Raw genomic sequence first — 15,024 nt, 5'->3', positions numbered from 1 at the left:
ATGCAGGGGTTGGGAGGCCAGGTGAGCATAGCCTACAAGGGTTTGTGTCTATTTCCCGATGTTCAGTTGCTGGTGGGATTCAAGATGCCTAAATTTGATCTATATGACGGGCACGGAGACCCGGTGGCCCTCTTGAGAGGATTCTGCAGTAAAATGAGAGGAGCTGGTGGGAAAGATAAGTTGTTGATGGCGTACTTTAGCCAAAGTCTGAGTGGCACGACACTAGAGTTGTACACTCGTCAGGATCATAGCAGATGGTATACCTGGGATGATTTGGCCCAAGCATTCGCTCGTCATTTCCAATACAACATCAAGATTGTTCCGAATCGTTTGTCTCTGACTAAGATTGAGAAGAATCCTAGTGAAAGTTTCATAGATTACAGTTTTCGTTTGAGAGAACAAGCGGCAAAAGTTAACCCTCCGATGGAGGAGAGGAAAATGGTGGAGTATATTCTGCAGGCTCCGGAGCCTACTTACTTCGGCCATTTGATATCGGCCATAGGCAAATCTTTCGATGAGGTAGTGAAGATGGGTGGCATGGTGGAAGAAGGGCTCAAATCAAGCAAAATCATAAGCTACTCGGCCATCAAGGCAACTACCCAAGCCATTCAGAATGGTACGGGAGGAGTGATCAGAAAGAAGAAGTAAGAAGATGTGGCAACAATTGATTCAGGACCATGGTTTGGACCTAGGGGCCCGTCACACCATTATACCCAGCCTCGACCCCATCACCAAACCTACACCCAAACCCAGTATAATCCACCCCAGCATTACTTCCCATCGCCAAACCCTCAGATTTCTGTCCACCACGCCCAAACATATACTCAACCTCCTGCCTACTCATAATGCCGTGCCCCAGCCCTACAAAACACCTACCCAGCTCCACAAAATGCGTACCCACCCCCACGAGCCTACCGAAACCCTGCCGGCCCAGGTTTCCGACCCAATCCAACATCCAAAAAATGAGAGGTTGCAGCGAAAGAAAACCTTCACCCCATTGGGGGAGTCTTATACCAGTTTATTCCAAAGGTTGAGGCAGTTGGATATGCTGAGGCCAATTGAGTCGAAATTGCCAAACCCTCCTCCAAAGAATCTTGATTACTCCGTGAGCTGTGAATATTGTTCTGGTACTCTGGGGCATGATACGAAAAAGTGTTGGCACTTGAAAATGCCATATAGCAGCTCATTGACACAAATCGAATTGAAGTCCAAACTCCAGAGGCACCCAACATCAATCAGAACCCATTGCCAACCCATCAGGAAACAAACATGATCGAGATAGTACACAAGATGGGGGAGGGGGGAACCTAAGAAGCCTTCACAATCCATTATGATGATTCGGTCCAACGAGGTCAAACCAATCAAAAAATTAACGGTTGAAGGATCAGTAAATAAGTTGAGCATGACAAATGGTAAGCCATTTGTGGTAGTTGAGAAAATATTCCCAAAGTGATGTTGTAGCAAAGCAAGAAAAGTCAAAAGTGGTCGTGCCAGGGTTGGCAAATAAGCCTATCATAATTGTAGAGAGTGCCCGTACGGATCATGTCATCATCAAACCTGTAATCCAATTGCCAGTAATCAGCACCAAGGCTGTCCCATGGAACTATGAACGGGTGATAGTGACCTATAAGGGAAAGGAAGTGAAATAAGAGGTCAATAAGGCCCAGGGGTTAACTCGTTCGGGAAGATGCTTTGCCCTGGAAGAGTTAATGAAAGCTAAAACATACAGAGATAATCCAGTTCTAGTAAAGAAAGCAGTCACTGAAGAAGAGGCGGAGGAGTTTCTGAGAAAAATGAAGGTACAAGATTACTCCATCGTGGAGCAGCTGAGAAAGACACTCGCTCAGATTTCCTTGCTATCATTGTTGATCCACTCAGATGAGCATCGTCAGGCCTTCATGAAAATTCTAAACGAAGATCATGTCCCCGATAAAATTTCAGTAAACCATCTGGAGAAGATCGCAAACAAAATATTTGAGGTGAACAGGGTCACCTTCTCTGATGACAAATTGCCTGTGGAAGGTACTGAACACAACAAAGCTCTCTATCTTACGATAAAATGTGAAGATTCTGTGGTCACCAGGGTATTAGTTGACAATGGTTCCAGTGCAAACATCTGCCCTTTCTCTACTTTAAACAAGTTGAAAGTTGATGATGAAAGGATTTACAAAAACAGTATATACGTTCGAGGATTCGACGGTGGAGGAAAAGACTCGGTTGGTGATATAGTGCTTGAATTGACGATAGGACTGGTGGAATTCACCATGGAATTCCATGTGTTAGATGTAGTTGTCTCTTACAATTTGCTACTAGGTTGGCCTTGCATTCATGCCGCCAAAGCAGTCCCGTCCACTCTGCACCAGATGGTCAAGTTCGAATGGGATAGACAGAAGATCGTCGTGCATGGCGAGGATAATTTGTGTGCTTACAGTGATGCCTCTATCTCGTTCATTGAGGTTGAAGATGACAAAGGGCCTTGGGTCTATCAAGTTTTTGAAACAATGCCGGTCGAGAAAGTTTCTGAAGGGAAATGTGTTCCAACTCCAAAGATAGCCTCTGCATCCATCATGATGGTATCTGAAATGCTGAAAAATGGCTTTATGCTAGGTATAGATCTGGGTGCATCCTTGCAGGGTATCATACATCTAGTGTCCCTCCCTGAAAACTTGGGCACGTTCGGTCTTGGATTCAAACTCACAACGGCAGATGTGAAAAAGGGCTAGAAGGTTGAAACAGAAGGCGTGGGCACTTCCGAAGCCTATCCCGCGTCTTTCTAGGTCTTTTGTCAAGCTCGGTGCTATGAAATGCCTAGTGATGACAGTTCCAAGTTCTGTGGTTGACATTGATGAAGAGTTAATTGAAAGGTTCCAGAGGTTGTTTAATGATGTGAACATGGTGGAAGTTGAAGAAGGTTCTAGCAAAGCGGACGTGCAGTTCGTCGGGCCGAACGTAAAGCTTAAAAATTGGAAGGCTACTCCTCTCCCTACTCGAAAGGAGTCTTGGTAATTTGTTTTGTTTTCCTTTCTATTTGGGTCATTCTAGGGTTGTGACCCAGATTTTTATTTTCCGCTTGTTGATGTACAAACCCTGTTATCCTTTATTTTTAATGAAATGCAATTTCCCTTTATCATCATTCCTGATAGTTCTTATTTTTGTTTTTCTTTTCTTCTTTGTACAGTTCTTTTTATGCTGGTTCCAAGGACATGACATGCATGAGGAATCTTCGGCCAAGTCTTAAAAGTCAATTTAATTCTGAAATAATAATCCAGGAAATAGAGTGTGATGATGAATCAGAATATGATGAGGATGAGGCCTTTGAAGAGATTAGTAAGGAACTAAGTCATTTTGAAGAAAAATCCAAACCTAATCTGAATGAAACAGAAGCAATCAATCTAGGGGATCCAGATAATGTCAGAGAAACTAAGATAAGTGTCCATCTTGAACCGCAAATCAAGGAAGAAATAATTAAAGCATTGTTTGAGTATAAGGATATTTTTGCATGGTTGTATGATGACATGCCTGGCTTGAGTACCAATTTGGTGGTCCATAAATTGCCAATTGATCCAGCATTCCCTCCCGTCAAGCAGAAGTTGAGAAAATTCAAAACTGACATGAGTGTGAAGATTAAAGAAAAAGTCACAAAGCAGCTTGATGCAAAGGTCATTCGAATCACATGGTATCCCACGTGGTTAGCCAATGTTGTGCCTGTGCCAAAGAAAGATGGTAAGACCAGAGTGTATGTTGATTATTGGGACCTTAACAAAGCGAGTCTAAAGGACAACTTTCCACTGCCAGATATCCACATTTTGATTGATAATTGTGCCAAGAATGAGATTGGGTCATTTGTGGACTGCTACACGGGATATCATCAGATTTTAATGGATGAGGAAGATGCGGAAAAGACAACATTCATCACGCCATAGGGAACATATTGCTACCGGGTCATACCATTCGGTTTGAAGAACGCTGGGGAAACTTACATGAGGGTAATGACAACCATACTCCATGCCATGATACATAAGGAGATCGAGGTTTACGTGGATGATGTGATCATAAAGTCCAAGAAGCAGTCTGACCACGTCAGTGATTTGAGAAAGTTTTTTTAGAGGCTCCGCAGGTACAATCTTAAACTCAACCCTGCAAAGTGTGTATTTGGTATTCCATCTGGGAAACTGTTGGGGTTCATTGTCAGCCGATGGGGCATTGAGTTGGATCCATCAAAGATCAAAGCTATCCAGGAATTACCACCGCCAAATAACAAGACCGAGATGATGAGTCTGCTAGGGAGGCTGAACTACATCAACAGGTTTATTGCTCAGCTCACAATGACTTGTGAGCCCATCTTTAAGCTGCTAAAGAAAGATGCTGCGGTCAAATGGACTGATGAGTGCCAGGAAGCATTTGATAAGATCAAAAAGTATTTGTCGAACCCACCTGTGTTGGTCCCTCAAGAACTTGGAAGACCTTTGATTCTTTATTTGACAGTCCTGGAAAACTCATTTGGTTGTGTGTTGGGTCAGCATGACATCATTGGCAGGAAAGAGCAAGACATCTATTATCTCAGCAAGAAGTTCACTTCTTATGAGGTTAAGTATACTCCCCTCGAGAGGACATGTTGCACCCTGACTTGGGTAGTACAGAAGTTGAAGCATTATTTGTCATCCTACACTACTTACCTCATTTCTCTCTTGGATCCATTAAAGTGTATCTTCCAGAAGTCCATGCCCACAGGAAGGCTCGCAAAATGGCAGATTTTGCTCACAGAGTTTGACATCGTATATGTGACCCGGACGGCGATGAAAACCCAAGCTTTGGCCGATCACTTGGCCGAGAACCCAGTGGATGAAAAATATGAACCTTTGAAGACTTATTTTCCTGATGAAGAGGTAATGCATATTGGCGAGATCGAGAAGGATGAAAAGCCTGGTTGGAAACTTTTCTTTGATGGGGCTGCTAATATGAAAGGTGTTGGAATAGGAGTTGTACTCATTTCTGAAACAGGGCATCACTACCCTGTCACTCCTCAGCTTCGTTTCTACTGCACCAACAACATGGCCGAATACGAAGCATGCAATTTGGGTTTAAGGCTGGCTGTGGACATGAGAGTCCAGGAAGTACTGGTGTTGGGAGATTCAGATATGTTTGTGCACCAGATCTAGGGAGAATGGGAGACCCGAGATTTGAAACTCATACCGTATCGACAATGTCTGCAGGATCTCTGTCAGCGGTTTAGATCAGTGGAGTTCAGGCATATTCCTAGGATCCACAATGAGGTTTCTGAGGCTTTGGCTACTCTGGCATCGATGTTACATCATCCAGATAAGGCTTATATTGATCCTTCGTATATTCAGGTCCGTGATCAGCATGCTTACTGTAACATGGTGGAAGAATAACTTGACGGTGAACCTTGGTGCCATGATATTAAGGAATACAGGTACAGTTTTGGAAATCAGGCGCCCACCTGGAAAACAAAGGAAAGCAATTCAAGTTTCAGAGAAAAGAAAGACAATTCAAATGTTGGTAATCAGGTGCCCACCTGGAGAACAAAGGGAAGCAGTTCAAGTTTCGAGGAAAAACAGTTCAAGTATTGGAAATCAGGAGCTCACCTGGAGAACAAAGGGAAAGCAATTCAAGTTTCAGAGGAAAGGAAGACAATTCAAATGTTGGTAATCAGGCGCCCACCTGGAGAACAAACGGAAGTAGTTCAAGTTTCGAGGAGAAATAGTTCAAGTGATGGAAATCAGGTACCCACCTGGAGAACAAAGGGAAAGCAATTCAAATGTTGGTAATCAGGCGCCCACCTGGAGAACAAAGGGAAGTAGTTCAAGTTTCAAGGAAGACGGTTCAAGTTCAGCAATCAGGCGCCCACCTAGAAAACAAAGGGAAAACAAGGCAAGTTTCGAGGAAAAGCAGTGCAAGTGTTGGAAATCAGGCGCCCACCTGGAGAACAAAGGGAAAGCAGCAATGTTCAAAGGAAGACGGTTCAAGTTCAACAATCAAGCGCCCACCTTGAAAACAAAGGGAAAACAATTCAAGTTTCGGAGAAAGGAAGATAATTCAAATGTTGGTAATCATGCACCCACCTGGAGAACAAAGGTAAAGCAACAATGTGCAAAGGAAGACGACTCAAGTTCAGCAATTAGGCGCCCACCTGGAAAACAGTTCAAGTTTTGAGGAAAAGCAGTGCAAGTATTGGCAATCAGACGCTTACCTGGAGAATAAGGGAAACCACTTCAGAATGCATTTCAAGCCAGCAACAAAGGAAGCTCACCTGGAGAGTACAAGTCAACAGGGCAGCAGAAACTGCAAGATCAAGTTTAAAGATATAGATAGGATTCTTGTAATTCATAGACCATAGCTTAGTCCAGTTTCTTTTATTTTGTCTTGGTGTAATAAGGAGATCAACAAGCAGTAGCATCAACAACAATAGTGAAATCACAGCTTCCTGATAGTCCCAGCAACTGAAACTTCCCGAACTACACTGACCTGATTCCTTTATAGCCAAGGATATGTAGGCCACCTCGGAAGCAGGGTGCGGTCAAATTTTTCAAAATACTTCTCATGGAGTATTCAAACGGGAAAAAATCGCTCGTATCCGCTCACTTTATCTTTGCACGAAAACTCTTCATGTTTCCGAGCAAAGAGGGCAGATGTGAGCACGTGATTTTTTCCCTATAGGAATTACTCCCATAAAATACAAGAAAAAATAATTTTTCTATTTTTTGCAATTTTATAGGATTTTGTGGAAATTTGTGCTAATTGTTTGCATTTCTGTGCATGCTAATTTCTGTTAAAAATCAAAATACCAAAAATACCATGCATCGCATTTAGGATTTATTTTTACACTTTTATTATTAATTAGTTAAATGTTCACTTTATTAAAATTGAAAATCACAAAAATTGGCTTACTTTTACATTTTGAGCTTTTAATTTCAGAATAGTAGTTTTTCTTTTTGATTTAGGATTAAATGAGTTTTTATATTTTAATTAGTTTAATTTTACAACTTAGATTAATTTGGGGTTTAATTTAGGATTTTTATTAATTTAGGAAAAAGAAAAAAAAGAGAGAAAAAGGAAGAAAAGGAAAACAAATTGAAAAAAGGGAAAAAGGAATTAGAGTTAAAAAGGATGTTATATTCGGGCCAATTTATCAAATCCCAAGTCATTTTTTCCCTCACCTATCCGCCCAGGCCCAATCCCTACCCGATCCAGCCCCTCCCCAAGCCAAACGACGCCGTATTTGTTCAAAACAATCCCATCCGTTGACCTTTTTATGATCGAGCGGATGGGAATTGGTTATGAGCATAGTATAAGACTGTCTGAAACGAGCCCTATCCCCCAGTTCCATTTGAATCATTTCACATCTCTCAGACTCAGAGAACTAAAATCCTAACCGCCACCCCCAAATTCCCAAGCTTCTACCGGCCGCCGGCGTGCTCCAAACCACGCCAAAATTCAACCAGGCAATCCTTACCCCTCCTTATTCCCAAATCCATCAATATATTTCCTTAGAATTCAGTCAAATTTACCCATTTTCGGATCTGAGAACGGATAATGCAAGCCCTAATTTCCTTTTGTCAAATTTACCCATTTTCGGATCTGAGAACGGATAATGCAAGCCCTAATTTCCTTTTCTTTCTCTGATTTTTGCACCAATTTCGACTCGTTTTAACTCGTATCTTACGTTAATAGATTGCTCTCAATGAGAGCAATCAATTGACGGAAGTTTTGAGTCATTACGAGGACGTCAGATTTTGATTGATTCATCGGACTCCGGCCAAACCTCGACTCCCTTCACCGTTCATCGATTCGTCTCAATCTGCCACTTCATTCCAACATAAATTGGTAATTTTCCCCTTTTCTCTCTCTTGATTCTGTGTTCTTGCATCACTTTCTATTTTTTTTTCTTCTTATATATATTATTACTTTCATGCTTATATTTGTTTCGTTATTTTTGTTAGATGAATTAGTCTTAGCTTGTCATTGTTTTCAAGTAGTCAATAACATAAGTCAGGGGTTAATCATAAGAAATCATTTAGTTCTGGAATATATTCTTTCTTGGTAATTACTGAACTTGATTCTTAATTGATCATTTGGGCTGATTGGGTTTTCTTTTTGGGCATCTCTGACCCGGTTAAGAGACCCGTTCATTTGGGTCTTAGGTCAATTTGACCTAGGAATTATGCATTCTGAATGTAAGAAAGGGGGTGTAAACGGTTAATTTGGGTATTTTGAAACTCACGGAATATTTTTCTGTTAGTATAGAAGCTTCTAGAGGATAAGGTTGGACTGGTTAGTTAAGAGGAGAGAGGTTTCAGATGTTTTGAAAAGGTAAAAAGGGTAAAATGACCAAGAAAATAAGGGGTAGGGGGGGGGGGAATTAGCTAGTCAAGTTAGGGCTGCCTTAGGAATGCCTATATAAAGACCTTTTCTCTCATTTTTGAGCAGCCATTCATACTTTGAAAAACACTAAAAAAATCCTGCATCTTTTGGTTGAAATTGGTCTTGGTTTTGCTCTTTAGTCCTAATTGTTAGTCAGAATTTAAAAGCTTCAAGGAATTTCTGCGCATCTAGGTTTTAAAAATGGTCTAAAGTGGGCTGAAATTTGTTATTGAGGTGCTGATCTACTGCTGTTGCTGGAATCCTCATTTTCTTTGTTTTATTTTGACTTTCAGGTATGCTTTGGGCCCTGAATGACATGTTGAAATGCAAATATGTATCCCAAAGCTGGAAATCTCATAGTTGATGTTGCTTGTTGACTCCTATTCTTATGCTTTTTAGATTGTTCAATTCTGTAGTCGTTTAGTTTTTCTTTATGCATTTTATTTGTTTATTCATGTTATTGATTTGAATCTCACTTGTAAGTTGATTAAGTACCCTATTTTAGAATATTTGGTTTATGAATTGGTGGAAGCTTTGTTGACTGTTCAGACTTCCTGCAGCATGGGTCTAAGTGAATTGAACATTTTAATTTTGGTTTTGCTTAAGTTTGCTCGAAGTCAGTATTGAATTCTATGTTCAGGGACTGTGATATTTGGGACTTTTGTTTGAATTATTAAATTATATATATGGATTTGAATGAGAATCCTTAGTAAGAATTCAATGTTATCTAAAGTCGAAGTAGTACATAATTGGTTCGTATTTGGCATGTAATTGATGGTTGCATATATAAGCTTGATGATATTTTTTTTAGAAAGGGAAGAACCATATTCTTGTTGTTCTCATTAAAAGTAGGTCGTGTGACTTAAGTAATTATGTGTTTAATGCTCCAAAAGAAAAACTGATTTGTTCCAATAGGCTTTAAAATTGAAGAGTTTCTTAAGGATTGTTGGGCCTAACGTAGGCCCAAGGAAGGCAATCCATGGCCGTATGATTTTGCTCTATTGTGGGCTCGATTTGGGGCCCAATAGGCTTCAGCATTTTCTAGTTTTCTTAAGTGTTGCTTGATTCAATAAGAAAAGGCTTTGACAGAGGATTCGATTCGAATGTTCAATTCAATTTCTAATTTCATTAAGCATGTTGTTAATCCGTATAACATAGTTAGAGCGTTTTTTTTGTTTTTGGAGTTTTGGGAGTTGGGCTCGATGTTGGCCCAGTCCAAAAATGACCAAGTCGTTTGGGCTATCCTTTTACCTACTCATTTTCGTGAACTTAAGTTTCAGCCCAGGTTCCCAATGATTACCTTTAATTTCCTTGTTAACTATGAAACAATTTGTCCCATGCAAATATTAATGTCCTTTAGGCTTAATTAAGTGCCTAGTAGATTGAGGTGTGCCATTTTAGCTAAATCATCAATGGCCTTCACAAATACTATAACTAGCATTAAGAACAAATATCCGTAGAAAAGCCTTTAGGCACGTTTAAATAACTATCGTGATTGTGTACACGTTCGCGTGACATAATTACGATTCTAAAAACCAATTCGGAGTATGCGTTCGCGCAACTTCGATCAAACTTTCTTAATAATAAAGTTTTGCTAATAGGCCGTTAAATTAATTTTAGTTCATATAGTCCGAGGTGTGCCATCCACCATTTAATCATAAATTGCCCTCGTATTAATTTAGATATAAAAATGACAAATGTTCGTAGTTTGCTTTAGGCACGTTTAATATACTATCACGTTTGCGCGACTTCGGCCAAACTTTCTTAATATTAATAAAGCGTTATTAATTGTGGACACGTTAGCGTGACATAATTTTTGACGCGCCAAACAAATGGGTACACATACGCGTGACCCGTTTTAAGATAATTTCTTAACTAAAAAAGGCAAATGCACATAGGTTCTAAAATAAGTAATTAGACAATTTGATTAATCCAAGTATGATCAAAGCGACCGTGCTAGAACCACGAAACTCGGGAGTGCCTAACACCTTCTCCCGGGTTAACAAAATTCCTTACCAGGATTTCTGTGTTCGCAGACCGTCATAAGAGTCAAACTTCCTCCATTCAGAATTCTAAACTGGTGACTTGGGACACCAAAAGTTATCCCAAGTGGCGGCTATAATTTTTTAATAATTAATCCCGTTTCGATTGTCACTTAAATTGGAAAAAACTCCCTTATCCCTTTTCGGGGTAGTAAAAAAGAGGTGTGACAATTACAGTTAAATCAAATGGCCTAAATAACCGCAATAGTCTCAATAGGTTTCACCCAAATAGTTACATAGCCTAAGCATGACTTCTAATATGAATCACAACTCAGATAATCAAACAAGTAGGGAGAACACGGATATAACAAGATATAACAGCAAAACACGTTCACTAATAGTTTAAAAGTCAACTTGAATTATGATTACTCTGGTGCACGCCCATACGCCCGTCCCCTAGCATGTGCGTCACCCCAATACATCTCATATAACATAGTTCTCAGGGATATTTACCCTCAAGTCCAAGTTTAGATATGTTACTTACCTCAAGCAAGCCAAATCAAATACCGAGAAAGCCAACCGATACTCTAGAAATGGCATCCCATGCAAATCAACCTTCGAATGGCTCAAAACTAACAAAAACACCTCAAAAACATGAAGTAATGCCATAGGAAACAAACCCAGACGATAAAGATTGAATCTTTAATCAATTACTCAAAGTGAACCAAAAAGACAAACACGGTGCTGCACCTTGGAATCCGACAAAGCTCACAAATTCCGATAACCCATTCAATTAAGAGTCCAACCATACTAATTTCACTCAAATGTGACTCTGAATAGATGTTTAAAACTCAATTATTCACTTTATGAAAGCTTAGACAAAAACCCTCAATTATCGTTTGAAATCATCAATCAAATATCAAAATCGAAGATAGAATAATGAAATATAATCAAATCGGAGTAGAAAGTATTTACCCCAATCCATGTGGTGAAAATCCTATCCAAAATCGCCCAAATCTTAGCTCCCCAACTCAAAATGTGATTAAATAACTAAAGGGTCCGAAATAGAGTACTTATAGTTTTGCTCCAGGGATACCTTTCGTAATCGCGAGAATTCCTTCGCGATCACGAAGCACAAAAGTCACAACTCCAAATTACTCTACGCGTTCGTGACATATACCACACGAACGCGATGCACTTCTCATCTAAAACTACGTGAACACATCCAAGAACATTGTGAACATGAAGATATAATCATCCAGCTCCCAACTACCAGCTCAACTCTATGTGAACGCGGTTACACCGATGCAAACACGATTCTCAGGCCTCACAAACCTATGTGAACACGATTACCCAGTTGTGAATGCGATGAAGAAAATACCCAGCTTCCATAATACACTATGCGATCACCTCCTCATCTTCGCGATCGCGAAGAAGAACTGAAACACCAGTAATCTGCCGAACACCAGCAGTGCATGCAACTCCGAAATGGTCCGAAACTACCCCGAAACTCACTCGAGCCCCTCGAACCCTGTCCGAACATACCAATAAGTTCCAAAACATAACACGAACCTACCTGAGGCCTCAAATTACCCATAACAACATCAAAACCATGAATCCGACCCCAAATCAGACTTAGTGAACTTTTGAACTTTCAACTTTCAAAACTCGTGCTAAACCATACCAAATCAGCTCGGAATGACCTCAAACTTTTCACACAAGTTCCAAATGACATAATAAACCTATTCCAACTCCCAAAACAACAATCTGAACCCGATATCATCAAAGTCAACTCCCCGGTCAAACTTGTGAACATTCCAAACCTTCAAATTGCCAACTTTCGCCGATAATGGCCAAAACCTTCTAGAAACATCCAAATGCATATCTTGGCGTATGCCTAAGTCTAAATCACCATTCAGACCTAACAGAACCATCAAAACTCCGATCCGGGGTCAAATACACAAGAGTCAAACTTGGTCAACTCCTCCAACTTAAGGTTCCAAAATGAGAATCATTCTCCCAAATCAATTCCAGATCACCCAAAAACCAAAATCGACGATGCACACATGTCATAATACATCATATAAAAATAATCGTGACCTCGAACCACCGAACTGGATTTAGATGCTCAAAATGACTGGTCGGGTCATTACATTCCCCCAACTTAAACATACATTCGTTCTTGAACGTACCAAGAGTCGTTCCCAAGGCTATAAAATCACTATGTATACTAACTATCCACATACCCATGGGTGATTCTACGTCACCCCAAACTATGTTAGCTGACAACACAACATAACTGAAGATCTTTACTTCAATCTAATTCCATAAACCTTGGAACCAAATTTCTAACATCTGGAATCCATTATAAGACCTGATTCTCACATTCATACATTGTATAAGTCTGAACAAGCTTGTATCGAAGCCATAACCATAACCCAAGATGTAATTACATGATATACTACATAACTCAGATACTCATGGCAATAACTTCTGGCCACAATAGCTGCTCAATAACAAATCCGGTACCAGTAACAAACTTCATAAAATAAAACCTTGTTCAAAACCTTCATACATTGCCAATGGTGGAAGAAACACGTAAAAACTCATAACCACTCATCAGATCAGCAAGTCATGGAGCTCTCTCGCTCGATAAGATCCATTGCCAAATTATAAGTTGACTCCTTATACTATTCTTCAAAACATACCGTAATCAAATCCGATAGCACTCATTCCAGGTCCAATGACCTCATCTCATCAAATGCAAGATGCTCCACTAACATGTTACACCAATACTACCTAGAGCCACAAACCGTGCAATCCGTGCACTAATAAGCAACAACTCAAATGTACCTAAAAATGAAAAATGACTCAAATGAGAGAACTGTCCCGCAAGCTCAATAGATACCACCACAAGCGCAATTCTAGGAACCCATCACCCAAAGGAGAACCAAAACACATGAAATCAACCCAAAAGATCATATCCCAACATAACTCCACCGCGATGCATGACCCAATCAAAAGCACAGGTCCATATGAAATACCTCAAATCATGATGCTCAAAATCAACAACCATACAAAAATCAACCACAAACACACGAAGTGAATGGCCATAACCATGGAGAAACGGATAGCACCATATACCACAAACAGGAAAGACCATAACAACCGCGCAACCAACCATTCAACACCCAAGAACCATTTTGCTCAAATTCCTCGACTAGACCCAAGCAGAACCGCATTATGTGTGTAATAGTCAGCAGTCTCACAACCCATTTTAGAATAGAAGAGTAACACTTGGAACATATCAGATATGAATAAGTTCAAAGCGAATGGCACATCCCTCATCAATAGTAGTGCAGAGTCAAAAATTCCGACCAGATGTAGAATACACATCATCATTAGGACTACCAAATAGATAGATAACCCCCAAAAGTCCACAATAACCTATCCATGACACATACTTTTAGTTGTTCTATTTTGGCCATACCTTCATAGTCTGCAACCAAGGAACAATCTGCCTCAAAGAACTTCCAGTCTCCAAATCCTTAGAATTCCACAATCACCATATCTGATCCCAACTCAACCAGCTAAGTGAATGACACATCCTTTATACTCAATCATTCTACGAGAAATACTTCCAAAATTCTTCCGTGCCACATAACAAAATCTGAACATCAGTAGTCGATAAACCAGGCGAGTATCACAATACCAATGAAGTATCTGTAAGTCAAAACACAATGCGTCTTGTGAAATGCACATTCTGTCGGGTGATACCATATATTGCCAGGATTCTTCAAAACATCAGAAATCGTCCATAATGTTTAGAACTCATGGCCTTCTCGTCACAAATGAATCGCAAACAAGCACATGGAAACCCCAATCTCATCCGACACACATCATCTATCATGCCATCATATGAAAAATACAAGAATCCCGTAACCAACTCTGAGTCACAAGTGGGATACATACTCAATCATCTAGAAACCTCAAATTTGACCCTATTTAGTATGAAATCACAAAACGTACAACAAACTCCTCATGTCTTTAGAAAATATCCATCTAAACCCGTGGTAGAAATCATAGAGAACTCTTCTAAACCTATTAGTAGAAGACCAAGCCATCAAACTGAATCCCTCAATCTCAACCAAGTCACGCAAGTTGCCAAACCCAAGAGTATTGCCTCAAAACACTGACAAAGCCTAACCACATGATAAGAACCAAAAGTACCGATCATATCCATTACCGTGTTGATCCAACCTACTACCAAGCTGTCCTATTTCTCCGAGTTCCTTCCGAATTACCCTAAAGTTGATACTTCCCCTTTCCAATACACCACGATCTTTAACCAATGCTCACCACAAGAGATACTATCATGAAACTACGTTGCCCTGAAGCACATAAATTACTGTATTCCCTCAACACCCAAAATACCGCATCTGAGATACCCACTCCGAAGAGACCTTTTGTGAATCTAAAGTCGTTTCCTTATTCTCTCTGATACTAAAATATAAAATCCATAATGATACATAAATACCACGAATACTAACACCATCCAATGCAAATCTCAGATATTTGCCATTTACAAATCCAAAAATCCCTCAAATACCACATATGATTCTTGGACCCATTAGAACCTCCTCAAGAGTTATCCATTCTA

At 40.1% G+C, this 15,024-nt stretch overlaps 1 protein-coding gene across 1 annotated transcript; it reads left to right on the top strand.

The window, feature by feature from the left end:
* LOC138868766 (uncharacterized) lies at nucleotides 1-648 on the top strand. The gene has a single exon (XM_070146338.1). It carries the CDS (start codon nucleotides 1-3, stop codon nucleotides 646-648), a length of 648 nt encoding a protein of 215 aa, XP_070002439.1.
* Nucleotides 649-15,024: the final 14,376 nt, after the last annotated feature.

The sequence above is a fragment of the Nicotiana sylvestris genome, chromosome 5, assembly GCF_000393655.2.
Source record: "Nicotiana sylvestris chromosome 5, ASM39365v2, whole genome shotgun sequence".
Lineage (NCBI taxonomy): Eukaryota > Viridiplantae > Streptophyta > Magnoliopsida > Solanales > Solanaceae > Nicotiana > Nicotiana sylvestris.
This window is presented reverse-complemented; position numbering and strand designations above follow the sequence as displayed.

Excerpts from the sequence above, each read along its gene's own strand:
- LOC138868766 (XM_070146338.1), top strand. The coding sequence starts at position 1 with ATGCAGGGGTTGGGAGGCCAGGTGAGCATAGCCTACAAGGGTTTGTGT.